The 16,514-nt window shown below is 39.5% G+C and overlaps 1 protein-coding gene across 6 annotated transcripts in view; it reads right to left on the bottom strand.

The window, feature by feature from the left end:
- Window positions 1-5,965: 5,965 nt before the first annotated feature.
- Window positions 5,966-16,514, bottom strand: part of LOC138060093 (transmembrane protein 220-like) — a 13,248-nt gene continuing 2,699 nt past the window's right edge. For 5 of the 6 annotated variants that reach the window (XM_068905799.1, XM_068905796.1, XM_068905800.1 and 2 more), the window contains 4 exons: window positions 12,272-12,332; window positions 9,658-9,787; window positions 8,822-8,887; window positions 5,966-6,386 (listed from right to left, as the gene is read on the bottom strand). In XM_068905799.1, coding sequence (XP_068761900.1) covers window positions 6,227-6,386; window positions 8,822-8,887; window positions 9,658-9,787; window positions 12,272-12,332 — 417 coding nt within the window. In that variant the 3' untranslated portion in view covers window positions 5,966-6,226. The remainder of the gene's footprint in view (window positions 6,387-8,821; window positions 8,888-9,657; window positions 9,788-12,271; window positions 12,333-16,514) is intronic. The other variant, XM_068905801.1, reaches the window with a different exon arrangement.

Genomic DNA, 16,514 nt, shown 5'->3' with positions numbered 1-16,514 from the left:
TTCCTACTTAGAGACAAATTTATAAGGAAGGAGGGAACTGGCTTCCGAAATCGAAGATTTGCTAGTCCAGGGAAATATTGCAACTGAAGTTTTAGTTTTTCAAACGGCCGATGTTTGTATGCGACTTTTTGGTTGTCAACCGTACTGATCATGAGGTTAATTAAAGTCATTCCTGATTTATATTAAATAAAAAAAAGTTAAGTGAAAAACTGTAGCTGCAACCATCAATCATTTTGACAATTTGGGAATAAACAACCATCTAAATCAGATCGGAGGCTGGAATATAGCACCAAAATCCGTCAATGTTAAGAAAATATTGTCATGAAAGTCATCAATCAGTGAAGACGAAATCCTGTTCACTTGGTACCTATACGGATCCTATACGAGGTCAAGAGTGAGGTGCGGCCCCGGGGGGGTGGGGGGGGGGACTCCCATATGAAACAGACGGGGATGCTCGTCGTCTCGCTTAGGGGTGTAAATTTTGGATTTTGGTCTCACTTAGGGTGTTCTGGGCAAAGCGCCAATATTTTAAGCCGCCAAGGTCTCGTTTAGGGTTCCGCGAAGAAACACAGAATTACGCGAAGAGAAACAGAAGTCAAATTTTCTTTTTAACTTGTTTTTAGGGGTCAAAATTTGCTTAAGCCACGCCCAGATTGGTCTCCTTAGGGATCACAAAAAGCTTTAGCCACGCCCAGATGGTCTCCTTTAGGGATTAACTTAAAAATTTCCGACGAGCATCCCCGTCTGTTCCATATGGGAGTCTCCCCCGGGGGTGCGGTATAGTGGAATATCAAAATATCAATAGGTGGTATCACTTTTGATATATCAAAATTGTTCTCATACATTTCTTGGAAGATTGTTTGATAATATCATGAGATTTTGATAGTGACAGAAGGCAATGATATTTTGATAATCTGCAGAGGTACTGGAATAACAAGGTCTAATGATATTATCAAAATATCAAGGAGGCTATCAAAATCTCAAGTCTTTATTAGGATCAAGTTATGGGTGATGAGGTTTGATATTTTGATGTATCATGATCGATATTATCAGGGTCTCGTGATATTATCAAAATATCAAGGAGGCTATCAAAATCTCAAGTCTTTATTAGGATCAAGTTATGGGTGATGAGGTTTGATATTTTGATATATCATGATATTATCAAGATCTCATAATATTATCAAAATATCAAGAAAGGTGTCAAAATCTCAAGTCTTTGCTAATAAGGTCAAGTGATTTGCATTTAGGGGCTTTTACTTCGTGTAGAAGACAAACATGACGTAACAAAGAGCTTTAGGGGTCCTTAGGGATTTCGAATTCTGATTAGGTGTTGCTTCACGATTTTTGTTCTATTGTTTTACGTTTTACGTCACGACACGACAATAAATTTAAATTGTCGTTTGCTCAACTACGCTCAACATTTCTCAAAAGGTATATCTTTTGCTGAAAAGGGGCCAGAAATTTCAGAAGAACAGAAGTTTAAATTCAAAGAATGAATTGACATTGTTTTGAAATTATCCCTTTGCTAATAAAATAGTAACGCCTGCCACACAGGCAGCTGTTTAAAAAAAAAATACCAGTCACTGCTCCCAGTTTCCGCGCCAGCACACACTTTCACACTGAAACTCCTAGTAATATCATGATAATATCGCGCGGAATATCGCCTGATATTTAGCCGACAAGCTGTAGGCCGAGTTAGCTAAAATTAGGCGATATTCCGCAAGATTGAGCAGGATAATTGTTTATTATTCAACGCATTGATGACAAAGCACAATTTTCTACGTTTATTGCCGGAAATACGTCTGCGTTCGCAGGCTAGGTTTCGGCTCATGGATTGAAGAACGAGGTATGATCAGGCGAAACATGCTTGTTTCGGCTCAAGGAATAAAGTACGAGGTATCTTCATGTGTGTTGGATTCAAAACTAGGTATATTCAGGCGTAACATGCTTGTTTCGGCTCATTGAGCTACAGGTATATCCTATATTGATGTGTCATGCAGATATGAGAATATCACGGTGATATCAAAATATCAAGATATCATGGATATCATGGTGATATTAGAATATCAGAATATCGTGGTAATATCAAAATATCACAATAATATCAAAATAGGCCATTTCCGAGTTCATGTCTACCTCCTCTTCAAAGCGAGTCTAAGTGCGAAGGTTTTGTGATGGTAATTAGTTCTACTTTACATAAGAATGACTACTAATTTTCATAACAAAAACTTCGCACTTAGCCTCGCTTTGAAGAGGAGCCAGGCAAGAACTCGGAAATGACCTATTCATTTGTGATATTTGATATTCTGCGATCCCGCACCTTGGTGGGAATATAGCACCAAAATACGTCAATTTTAAGAAAATATTGTCATGCGAGTTGTTAAATTGTAGATCTGTACATGATCTGTATCCTGTTCACTTGGTACCTATACGAAATCAGCACTCCTCACCCGAAAATTCATGCATAATGGTACATTTCAAAAAGACGGTGTGAAAGAGGAAAGTAAAATGACTTAATATGAGGAGTTAAGTAGTAGAATCAAGAAGCGAGTTGGTAGGCTCCCACGTCGACACTCTTTGGGCTTCGACACGCGTTCCTCCCACACAAGTGTCTGCTGAAACGAGCCACACCTTCCTTTCCCTTTGTTAAGTAACTGTCATCTGGAAATCACGTGCGGTTTACATAGGAACCAATCGGCGCTGTGCAGATCGCTGCCCTGGGAGAGTCAATGCGTCAACTTACTTCTTCATTGGATGAATCATGAAAGAGACGAAACCTATTTTCTGAAGAATATTTTGGAAAGGTTTAAAGCAAACCTTAAGGAGGCTCGAAAGGGTTTTTTGTTGCTATAGTGTTTGTGAAACGATAAAAAATACCAAATAAGGATCTTTCAAAGTGTAGGCAAACTATAAATATCTATTGTTGGGTAATACTTTAAGGGTACTTATGACGTCATATCTATTACCATGGCAACACGCCAGGTCCACACTAAGGCCCTCTAAATATTATCTGAAAAACTAAGTCTGTGACCAACCGTTTTTATTTCTTTGGAAATCTCTCTAAATTCTTTAACTTATTAGAGAGTATCAGTATGACAAAAAGTTTTCTAGTAGAGTTTAAGATACATCGAAAAGGCGTTTTATAGTTTACTTAACAATTATTCCATGAGCACGCGTTGGATATGAGATGGTAAATAGCCAAAGACGCGCGTAGCGCCGAGTTGGCTATAACCAGTCTCATATCCAACAAGCGCGAATTGAATAATTGTTTTATTAAATTCCTTAAACTCCAAAAGTTTAGAAAGTGCGAAATCCGTGTGAAATCGAAAAAACTTGATGAGAGCTGATGCGATGTTGTGTAATACCTTGTGGTCAGACAGACGCAGGCTCCTCACAAAAACATTTCTTACTTTTTCGCGTACTTCTAAACGTCGCGGAATTGATTTAAACTTTCCACAGAAACAGTTTTTTTGCTTTATTCAGAGAGAAATTTCGCTAAGGTATATGAGCTGATAATCGAGATTGAGTGAACCAATCAGAGCACGAGAAATGCATTGACCGAGGCTGAAAATTTAACCAAGATAATTGTACTAGATAACTTTCCCCGAAACTTTTTTATTCGAAGTGCCATCGTGAATGATACGTCATGAAAAGAAATCAAGATATGTCACCGAGCAAAATTTCGAGATAAAGACAATTTTCTCCCGCAGGTTTTATCCGCATCCCTAAGAGTGTCTGCGTGGGAGGCTAACGAGTTGGTAGCACCAGGATTTCTAGATGGGTACAGAAAGATGCTGCTTGAAAACAGAGATGGAAACATTGTCATATTCCACGACACCACCCGTACCCTAACCTCAGAAAAACTATTAGGCAACAAATGGCTGAACCTTGCCATAATGCAGGATTTAATCTTAGTTCTTCTGAACGATTATGATGGTATTAATCAAGACATGCGGGAACACTTGCTTTTATAACATTGTGGCAACGTAACATATTAGGAGTGATTGTGATCGCAGCATTAAAGTTGCGACAATAATCCCACTTTGCTTGAGGAGTTTTGGTTTCCTGGAAGTCAAAAGCACCCTTGCTTACAATAATATGAAAAACGAACACCACTCAAAAAGTCCCGTCATTCAAATGCAAGAAGGCAAAAGGTAAATAGGGAATCCTAAGACCCCTAGATACACTCAAAGGTTTAGTATTGCAATTGCAAGAGCCAGAGTACTTATTCTGATCTCTGCTCAGTGGTGCCACTTTCAGAACTTGCACAACCATTGGGGTTTAACTGTTACATGTTTCGTCATGAAATAATCTTATATTGGAAAGCATTGGAATAGAGTAACAAACGATACTAGAATCTTGGGATGAAGGCAAATCTACGTCACTTTTATCCTGGCAGTCCAAACGCGCTAGAAACGGTCACTTGCAAAAACTGTGCGGTTTCATTATCATGCTATTTTTCAGTAGTCCGGAGTCCAATTCTTAAATTCCACATGTTAGCTTTTCCCTCTAGGTGAACGACATAAATGTGTTTTCCTCAAGCATATTGCACATCGAAGGAAAAGAAGTTTCGGACTCTGTTTGTGATCTTTCGTGAGATGCTGGCGAAAGTCCTCTATTCAAGGCTTTTAAACTCCACAAGCAAAGCATTGACACTTTCCACAGGCCTATACATCACCTAAATCTTCCTGGTCTAAGTGTTTTCGTTTGGTATACTGCCTCAGGTTAGACTTAACGTGCAGTTGCTTCATCGCCATCTTTATTACTTGTTTCGATTCTTTGTTCGTCTTGCCAGTCTAACATGGTACAACATTTTGAGTGTTCTTGTTACGGTTTGATCTCAGTATCACGCATAATAGCGCTTACTTCACCGTGAAAACGAGGTTGACGCAAGGATAAGCACAAGCACAAGGATCAAAATTGTCCTTTTCCTTGTGTTTGCGCTTAATATGCTTGCGTTCGCTTGCGTCGTGTGAAAACGAGGCACAACATAAGCACGAGGAAATTTGTTGCGTCTGGCCCATTAAAGCACTCGTTCTAGATTCCCTGCGTCTGAACATTTGAACAAAATGGCGGTTGCTGTGGTTGATTTTGATGTTTACGTTGACGTTCGTTTTCACTCGCATAAGCTGCTTATGCTTGCGCTTGAGCTTGCTTCGCTATTGAAAACCAGACGTAAATATCCCCACCGTTCTCGCCAACTTTATTCTTGAAATGTGGACACTCACTTTCCATGCCGAGCGACATCGAGTAATCGCAAAATTATTGCAGTAACAGGAAATGATATTTCTACACAACGACCTCATAGTCGTTGTCATCTTTCTTGCTAAAGGTTCCTATTAACTGATTGAGAACACTGAATCAAAGGGCACCATACAAGAGACGAATGGTGTTCACTCTCCACACTACCAGGAGATAATAGAACTCCTGTAAATGGAGTAACAGTAAAGTACTTCAATAAAATCCTCGCACTTCATCAACAGGACAATTTAAGCAATTGTCTCTAATTATAGACACCTGGCGCCAGTTGTTCGAAGGGTGGATAGCGCTATCCGTTGCATAAATCACTATCCAATGGATAACTCAATTTGGTTTTGCTAGTGTTTATCCGCTGGATAGCGTTATCCACCTTTTGAACAACCGAGGCCTGAACAATAGACCATTTTCGAATTCCCACGGCTGGACTGGATCTAGCATGAAATGGAGGCTAATGCGGGCAAATCTTTTGATACACAAATTAATTTGCCCGCATTAGCCTCCATTTCATGCTAGATCCAGTCCAGCCGTGAGAATTCGAAAATGGTCTATTCTGATGGCTCCAACGGGATTCGAACCTATGACCTCTGCGATGTCGGTGCAATGTTCTACCAACTGAAACTTTGCACCGGCATGTAAAATGTCAATCCCCCGGATAAAACATGGTATTTTCCCACAGAAACAAAAAAGAAAGGAAATGCCACTCTCCTTTAAAGTGAGTTTTTAGACTTTTATCAGCATTATTTGGAATGGGTGCTTTAAACAAGTAGGTCATTTAGTGATTTGAAAACCTTGACCGACTGCTGATCATTTGTACTCTTTCCTTGGAAAACAAAATTAAATTATCTCAAACAAAAAAATGCATGGCATGGCTACTCTCACTTTTCATTTGATATGTAAGATCTACCGGTACTTTTCTCGAAAGGTAGCACCATATTTAAGCGCAAAAGTTAATATCAGTTTTAAGAATTTATATGTCCTGTTTGTACAGGTGTCGAGAGATTATGCCTTTGCAATGGTTTTTCACAGAGGACATGTCCCAGGTAGCTAAGTAGAAGGCCCAGAGAACAAATGGAACAACAGAGATGGCTATTGTTGCAGTCCACAGATACACGGCCGTTTCTTTGAAACTGAAAGAACAAAAGAATGATTTGATAACTTATAACTCTACTGGATCAATTAGATAGTTCAGATAGATAGTTTATTAAAGCAATCGCTACGTGGCTGTCCGTGGACTGAATCGCGTGACTGAAAAACAATAGTTCAAAAGAGCGTGCTTTTTATCATCTGTCCTCAGTTGTCCTACTCAGAATGCCTAGCCAGGTTTGGTCTGGTCACACTGTACGCCAGACGCGTGGCACTATGTCACAAGTTTTTCGATTCAGTATCAACATGTCCCGGGCATAAGCTTTTTTCGCTACTACCTCCTAAAAAAAACCGGAGGTATAATTTAAGACACGCTAGCACCTACGCCACGCCACGTTTAAGCTCTAATCGTTTTAAGAACTCATTTATCCCAAGCATGTGCATTTGATGTTTGTAAAGTTTAGACGGTTTTTATGGAATTCTCAACTTAACGGAGCATTTGTAGTTTTTTATTTTTATATAGATTATTTTTCGTAATTTTTTTCAATTAGTGTATATTTGTGTACAAATACACACTAATTGAAAAAAAAAATACTAAAAATAATCTATATAAATTTTAAAAACTATTTAAGGACGGTGCCTTCTATTGTTATTGCGCATACGTTCTGCGCATCTCCAGATACTTGGATTTCCTATCGGTGATGCAAACTAATGCAGGGGTATTTTTGCGCGGTTTAAAACTATGCAGAGAAAGTAGATCTTTGTAAGGACTCTTGGTATCCAAAAAGAAAATTGGGGGTAACCATGCATTCATTGCCATTAACTACTTTTTCAGAAGATTCTCATCGCCATGTCAGTCTTCCTACTACTAATGATATCTTACATTCTTGGCATCACACTCAAACTGACAAAGTAATATATAGATTTAGCAAAGCCTAAAAGCGGGGCTCCCGGGTTATTTATTCTTACGATAAGTTAACCTGGCTTGAGCCTATGATCCAACAGAAACCCAGTATACCTGATCAGCGGTCAACTTAAAAAAAAACCCAGCTGACCCAGATGAGCTCTTAACTTGAGCCCACGATATGGTCACGTGATGCTGGTCACATTGGCATACATGGATGGGTGGACGTACGAACGGTTGTACAGTGATCAAAACCAAATTTTCCTCGCATTGATGGGTTATCCTATTTCTTACCCATGGTGTTCCGCGAGCGCGCCTTTGGGGCGGAGCTCCGCTAATGCAAATCAGCGAAAACCAAAACATCAAGTAGTACACTTCAAAACCCAATTGCTGATTGTCGGATTGGAAAAATGATAATGACATTAATGAACTTAAATGTATTTAGTATGACCCAACTAGTGGACTAATGCAAATCCTGCGTTCTAATTGGCTACGCTACTAGAGGACTATTAGTAATAGTCAACGAGTAGTGAAAAGCCTGACGCTTTCTTTCGTTTTATTCCCAAATAATTATTTCTTCAACTTGCATTTGCTAACTTTATTGTTGCTTTTTCTGTCCGACTAGTTGGGTGATACTAAAACAATTAGACCCTTCGCCCTCAAGGGCCACGGGTCAATAGCCCATTCGGCTTCACCTCATGGATTATTGACACGTAGCCCCGGTCTAATTGTTAATTAGCACTGGGGCAGTGCGTAATAGACCAGTTCACACTTTTGAGTGCATCCTGGCTAATCAGGGCAACATGGCGGGAAATTGTTTTGCATGGAAATTCAAAGCAAAATGAACTGTACATGACTCTGCTTTATAGACTTTTGCCTTCAAACAAATAAGTTTAAGTTCACAACTGAAATGAAGTGGACTTCGCATCTATTCTTTGGAATTCCTAAATATTGCTTTTAGTCCATACAGTCTCTGTAATTTTGTGCCTTTGGAATTACTGGAAATGTACGGCAGAAACTTTGTTTAATAAAATAATTTCTACCATAGCCATTCTTTCCAACTTTATTCTGCCCCAACTTTGAGTGCATATCTTCTGCTTTGCAACCCAAATTTGCATATCAGGAATTCAGTACTTTGCATCGTTTAGAACTTCCACACAAACCTTTGAAGTTCTCTCTACCTTGTCCTGATTACCCATGATGCACTCGAGAGCGTGAACTCGTCTATTGGGGATGAAATCACATCAACTCAAATGAAATCAAAGACGGGTTTTTGAGGAGAGCCCAGGAAGACCAGAATACCCGGAGAAAACTCGGAGCAAAGAAGAGAACTAGCAAACTGGACCCACATACGACACCAAGTCTGGGAATCGAACCCGTACCGGACACAAGCACATTTAAATTCAACACATTAATTACTGGACGAGGTTTTCTCTATGGTATTTCAGTTCAATAAATTCCCACCATCATTACATCCATATTTCTCCCTTATACAGTGCTTATTGCTATTAAAATACCATTTCTTTATTATTAAAAGTGCTAAAATCTATTTCCGTAAGAATACTGTAAATGTACCTTTTAAGCCTTGTCACCTGGCACAGACCTAACCACAACACCACAATCATTAATCCTCCAATTTCCCTAGTAACAATTTGTAAAGAAAATTATTTGAGGACCACAGCTGTGGGGACATACTCTATACAAGGCATCATTTGATTCCTTTGCATCACAACTACATCATGCCAAATACACCTGGATCACCAGAGGGGGCAAATGAAAGCATGTATTTATAGCTTGATGATTATTTTTAGAATTTAACCATCTGCTGGAAACAGTATACCAATAATAATTACTATTACCAATAATTGCCTGGTCTCCTGAGCATAAATTTTCATGCACGTCTTCCTTGCATCTAAACAATTTCCCTTTTTCAAAGTTAGACGGTGTAAACTGCAGCTTAAAGGTAAGGGTTGTAGGTCATTCTTTCACCATAACTAAAAAAACCCAAACCTTTACTAAATGCTAACACTAGTCCTAAACACTATGCTTTAGATAATGTTTAAGGTTAGCATTTTTGTAAAGGTTTGAGTTGTTTCAGTTATGGTAAAACAATGACCAGCAACCTGCAATTTACATCCTCCATTTCAAAGTCATGTTACTGTTTTCTAGCCAGGGATGAGTATCATTCAAAAGATCTGTTAGGCCTCATTGCATAATTGCATAATATATGCATAACATATATTGGATAATCATTTGGTTAATGACATACAATGTAATGACAATATTCCTGAAAATTTCCTGTGACGGAGGGGGGCGAAATATTATTTCTGTCCTGGAAGTTAATTAGTGAGCTGATGATTTTAGGTCTCTAGGTATTGACATTTCTCTGTCACCATTCAGTATTACTGTACCTTCCTTCTTCTGATTTCAGTGGATTTTTAGAATCAATATTGTTTCCTAATAGCACACTGACTGAGTAAAGTATGCCCAATATGCACACACAAGGATGAACAATGGCCGTCCATTTCCACACAGTGTTATCTTCAAAATAAAAGGAATATAACCTTGATTTTCAGCATAATGATAAACACAAATGTATGATTCACAATCAGTTTCCTCACAGGCCATGAACACAATAAAACTAAGTCAGATTGTTGAAGAAAAGAAGAACGAAGACAAAGTAACATGATCAAAGAATATGTTCTCTAGTTACACCAAAACTAAAATAATCTTTAGACCATCAACCTCTTCACAGGCTGGGGTAGTTGGCAATAAATGTGGCAAAAAAGTACTTATAACTTAATTAATAATTTTTTTCAAAGAGTAGGGCACAGAGTCCTTTGCTGGGTAAATCCTCAGAGACACTAACAATTACAGGCTCACAGCATTGTCAAAAGTAGCCAGCTGCCAGAAGAAATTACCGCCTACTTTGCTTCAGTGGTGACAAATTGGCTCAGTTGGTCAAGAACCAGAGAGCCGTGTGGGAGGTCCCAGAACTGGACTGGTCTTAAAATAACTAAGGAAAAAGTGCTGCCTTAAGTGTGTAATAACACCTGCAAATGGTTTGAGTCTTCTGGGACGAGGACTATAAAGCGTAGGCCCACAAACTGCTCTGAAGAGTAGGGGATGGAATTCCCTGTGTTGCGGTCTGTCTCAGCCAGCATGTGGTTGACCTAGCTGGATTAGCTTGACAGACTTTTGAGTGTATGAGACATACATACATAGATACACATACTTTGGTAATTGACCTCTCCCCATGGGGGCTCTTCAGGGCCAATGACACGAAAACAACAATGTTAATGATGCCAATGGGCCAGAGGAAAACCAATAATTGGCTATTTACAAGCGCAACCAAGAAGTTGAACCAGTGACCACCAGGATCAAACATCCACATTCACATGTTAAGGCACGCAGTCCCTAACCACTGGGTCACACTGCCTCCTAAGTAGTAGTATGCTTCCCTTCAGACTCAAAAACCTCGATCCCATGTTCGTATATTATAACCACGAAAACAATGGCAGAGGGCATGCATAAATTAGGGCCAATTTGGAGCATGTGCAACACAGCATAACCCTAAGAGACACGTGTGATAACATGTGCATCCAATGTTGTCGCATAAATTAGGGTTGGTTAATAACCCTAAACAGGAGCCCATTACCTGGAGCTTCTTTCTGTATTGTACCATTGAGCCAACCCTGTCCCGTATCTTTCTATTTTTAGAACTACTACATTTTGACGTATGTGACGTATGTGACGTATGTGACTGAGAACATACGTGAAGTGGTTCACATACGTCACATACGTATGTGACGTAATAAATGGCTGACCATAGGACTGTTATGATCAGCTATTGTGAAAACACCCAGTAAAGCCCCCCTGCGAGGTGCTTCTAAAAATAGAAAGATACGGGACAGGGTTGACTCAGAGGGTTAATATGGAAGATGGAGGCTCCAGGTAATGGGCTCCTACCCTAAACTATAGTTCCGCAAGGAGCACGCATACTTTGTGTGTGCATATCACTTTGGCAGTGTGATGTGAATCTGCTGGCTTGGAGGGAGAGCTCTGTCCGGCACAGCAATCAAACAGTAAAGATCAATGGAGTAGTGCAATAAAGTCATAATATGGGGACAAGAAACCAATCACAAATAGACAATCAAAAGCCAATCACAAACAGCCAAAAACAGCCAGCCTATTTTATGGTTACACGTGCACATGCTCCTTACGAAACTATATTTTAGAGTTACATTCAAACTTGCTCGGTCCATTCTTATCTTATTTATGCACCTAGAATTACATTCAAACTTGCTCCATTGTTTTGTAATTTATGCACCTAGGGTTGTGTTCAGACTTTCCCCATTGTTGTTTCTTAGGGTTACCCTGTCTCTTGGGACCCAGCATGCCCCAACTTGCCCTAATTTATGCACGCATCCTCACCTTCTCATCCATGAAAATGTGTACTTTCGTGACTTGCATCTCATGCTCAAACTTTCCCTTAATTTCTGCAAGCCCTGCGCCATTGTTTTTGTGGTTATAATATATGCACATGGGATCGAGGTTTTGGGGGCTAAAGGGGCGCATACTACTACTCTCCTAAGACCACAAAAAGCAAAAATTAAGGCAGGAGTCAGGCTATTTGCTGGGTGCTCGATCCATCACTTAGTTTTAGATCTTATCTGTTTGGCAGATATTACATTATTTTTCCTTTTTTTTTCACTGACTTTTCAAATATAACTGTCCACTGCTTACTAATTTAGAGGCTCATTACTGTCAACGTGGGGTATACCTGACTCAACAGTGAGATCTACATGTAGCTTTTCAAACAGTTTATTGATCCTTTACCATCCAACATTACTATAGTACAGTAATACAATATTGGATTCTGCAGTTGAGAGAACATCGTAAAATCATCAAAATGGTCTGCCTACAACCCACTAAGTAAATGACTTAAATTTTTATAGTTAACAAGTTTACTCTTTTATTGATTTAAACTGATGACATCAGCACTGTTTTCCAATCACTCATTACCTTGTAATGATAAATCAATAACCAAAGCACAGCAAAGAACACATGGAATTCCATAAATCAGCTGAAATAAACACAAAAAAACAGAGAAGCTTATTAACGGTGTCGACAATGCTTGCCTCCCACCAATGTGGCCTGGGTTCAATCCCCAGACTCAGAGTGCATATGTGGATTGAGTTTGTTGGTTCTCTTCTCTGCTCCGAGAGGTTTTTTTGCGGGTACTCCGGTATTCTCCTCTCTTCAAAAACTAACGTTTGATTTTATTTGAGTTAACTAATGTCTTTGTTTTGTCTCTGAGCTTGTCTAAGACTTAAATAGAGCTAATTATTATTATTTATAATAATAATAATAATATATTATTATTATTATTATTATTATCATTATTATTAGATCATGGGAGAAGTATTCAAGAAGGACCAATCAAGCCACTGCTGCTCACTTAGACACCCATGCCCGTGGCAAAGATCTGGGTACTTTGATGTTCAGGTCTGTCACCCAAATGCAGAATCTCAACTCAACCCAAATCCAATATACCGCCAACATGAGAATGAAAAGAAATGTATGTATGCCAGCAGAGTTATGGAAGTTGAACAAGCCACCTTTACCCCATTAGTATTTACCACCACTGAAAGCATGGGATAAGAATGTAAGAGGTTCCATGGTAGACTCACTAAACTTATTACCTATAAGAAAGGCTGGAGAGGATTATGGTACAACCATATTGTGGATCACGTGTGAATTAAGTGTCTTTTGCTATCCTTAGACGTGCACTCCTGTGCCTTAGAGGATCCCGCACGCCAAGAAGAGTGAACCTACGACCATACGAGACACAGATTTAGAAGTAGAAAAGAAAGAAGAAGGAATGTACTAGACTTATTTGTCTTTCCTTGCAAATAAACATCAAGAAAATGAATATTTATTTTCATACATATAGCCTTTTAACAAAATATATTCTTGATGCCTGTAGATTATTATTCCAGCAATCATGGATTTAGATTTCAATAATGTTGTTATTTGCTTAAAGTGCCCCTGTGACCAAAAAATCACTTCATAGTTTTCTTTGGATGTCAAAACTGTTAACAAAACACTAAGTGACCCACGTTTTAAGCCCTGATTTCAAAAAGACACCTCTTTATTTTAACTGTAATTTTCCTATTTAATGGTCTGCCATTACTAACATTATGTTCTTGACAGAGCTGGATCGAGGAGAAAATGACGTCAAAGGCTCACTAGTTTAAGAATGCAATACGTGTGTACGCCGCAGAATTAATATGCAGCACGGGGGTTTTGGGCTTTCACACTTTTAAACTCACGCTTTGCATATATAATAAGCTGCGTTCACACGCTGAAATTTTAAGCTAGTGAGCCTCTGACGTCACTTTTCCCTGGATCCAACCGTCTGAGCTCCAATCGGCCAGTTTTGAACGTGAGTAATGGCAGACCGTGAAATCCAAAACTTACACTCAAAGTAAACGGCCTTTGGATAAAAATCAAAGCTCAAAATTTTGCCAGTCAGGTGTTAATTAAGCAAACACACTTTCAAAATCTGAAGGAAAAGAGGAAGTGGTTTTTTTGATCACAGGGGCACTTTAAGATGATAATGATGATGATGATGATGTTGACATAATCTGATGAACATATCGAGGGAACAATACCCACTTACAGTGGAGACAAATTCATGAAAATGGGTGCAATTAGCAATTATCTCTTGAGAGAGCGTAAAATATATGCAAGGTCCCCTGTATGAGTAACCTCACATTGTAGCAATGCCAACACCACAGCCACTTCACTCATTGTTTTTCCCAACTTCTTTCTTCACTTGCTAATACATGAATAACAGTCTTTTGCTAATTTCTTGCTGACATCATCGTCATCATCATCATTATCATCATACAACCACTACTGCTATTACTACTACTATTACTACTATTAGTGCCTATACCCATTCTTGTCAACATCAACCATCACCTGACCATCTGGCAACCCAATTCCTTCACAACGAACCTTCACCCGCTGCTTCCACAGCAACACAGCAAAATTGTCGAGCCCAAACTCTACCCCTATGTCCCCCGAAGAAACCCACACAACATCAATCAAACTCTCCAGCTTCTCTTCAGATTTTCCATACAGCTTCAAGTAATTTGAATTTTGTCGAAAAAGGGAGAACATTGGGTTCAACCTTGGGAAAGATGAGGGGTTTGCCAACCACCTGTTGTTCATGCACAATTATTGTCCATGAACAACAAATGGTTGATGAACCCCTTATCCTTCCCAAGCTTGTACCCAATGTTCTCTCTTTTCAACAAAATACTGAGAGGGATCTATGAGAACAAACAACAGTGGAGACAAGGAGTGCCCCTGCAATATTCCATGTTTCATCCCTACTTCACCCAATACTTCCCCATTTGACGTCTATACAGTTTTCCAATCGCTCATACTACCACACAACAAACCCTTGATGTTGTCAGCCACCTTCACCATTTCTAACATTTCATCAATCCACGAATGCGGCACCATATCATGGAGCTTCCCATAATCTATCCACCCCATCACCAAACACCTTTTCTTTTCCGAGCCTCCCTTAACAGTATTTGATCCTAAGTACCCCACAACCTCTTCCTACACCCTTTCTCCTCATCTGGAAACAATCTATTACTCTGCAAATGTCCATACAGCTTCTTTGCCAAGATCCCAGCAAGTACACCGTAGCTCCCAGATCAATGATAAACATACATTCATTTTTATTGGTCTGTAGTGGCTTGGAATTGTTCCCTTGGCACAAACCTTCTGTATAACACCGTCCTCCCCTTATACATACATACATACATAAATACATACATACTTAATTGACCGCTCCCTATAGGGGCTTTTCAGGGCCAATGAAACACAACGAAACGACAGAACAGAACAACAACAACAACTGTTAAGAATTTAAACTGGCCAGAGGCAAACCAGTTGGCTATTTACAAGTGCAGCTGGGAAGTTGAACCAGGGACTACCAGGATCAAATTCAATGAGCAGTCAGAGCGGGTCTTGAACCCGGGATCTCCGGATCTCAAGGCAAGCGCCCTAACCACTGAGCCACACTACCCTTCACCATCCACTCCGGCAACCTCCCCAGTATCCAAACAACCCTGCAAACTCTCCAATCCCTGTAACAACTTAAACCTCTGAAACCAAAACGCCCTTACACCATGAAGACCCGCGAAATTCATTTTCCACATTCTCAACACCAATCTCCACTTCCTCTTCCTTCTCCACATCCTGTCCCTCACCTCATCCAAGCAACTAGCATCCTTGTTATGCCTCTTCTCCACTGATCAAATATCACGCCAGAACCTCATTGCCTTCCCTGAATTTGGTGCTTGGGTCGGGCCCCAAGATTGCCTTGCCCACCACCTCCTTGTACAACTGACGCTGGTTATTCTTGAACAAGGTGTTCTGTCTAACCTTCATACACCAAACTCGTCCTACCAGACCAGATCTTCCTCTTCAACAACAAACTCACCGCAACCAACCCCTTCGTGCCAACCTGATACTGTAACTCCTATTCAACTGAACCATCACTTTCCTCCAAGCACAGTCCAAAAATAAGAAGAATGACGTTTCGACCACTCCACGGTCATTTTCAAGTTCAAGTTTATGGATAAAAAATTCCGCATAAATACAAAACGTTGTTCTTCAAGATTGTTTCTTATCGCTCGTTTTTATAACAAAATGTTTTACTAAGAACTTATTACTTTGTATTATTATTATTATTATTATTATTATTATTATTATTATTATTATTATGATTGCTGTGTTGCTGGTGGATTACCCTAATGGGAGAAATGAACGTATAACCTAGAGATTTGATAGTGAATTGAAAGGCATGTTACTATTGAATTGCTTTATGTCGTTGAAAATTTTGATTGTGGTGGGGAGGGGCATTACTAAACCACAAAACAGCAAAACAAAGCTCCAAAACACCATGTTTGACCCCACCATACATTGAATACCAACCGAGAAAGGTTGGAATATTAACTGAGAAAAGTTGGATTTAAGATTAGGATTCAGATTAAGACTGAGATTAGGAGCAGTACCGTTTTAAGCCTAATTAGGCCTAAAACAATATTTGATCTTAAATCCAACCTTTGTCGATTAGGGGTGGGGTCATACATGGTGTTTTGGTGCTTCATTTAGCTGTTTAGCTGTTTCGTTGTTTAGTAATGTCTGGTGGGGAGGTAGGGACCAAAGGCTGTGAAGG

This window comes from Montipora capricornis, chromosome 8 (assembly GCF_036669925.1).
Source record: "Montipora capricornis isolate CH-2021 chromosome 8, ASM3666992v2, whole genome shotgun sequence".
Classification (NCBI taxonomy): domain Eukaryota; kingdom Metazoa; phylum Cnidaria; class Anthozoa; order Scleractinia; family Acroporidae; genus Montipora; species Montipora capricornis.
The sequence above is the reverse complement of the archived record's forward strand: the minus strand, read 5'-3'. Positions and strand labels throughout refer to the sequence as shown.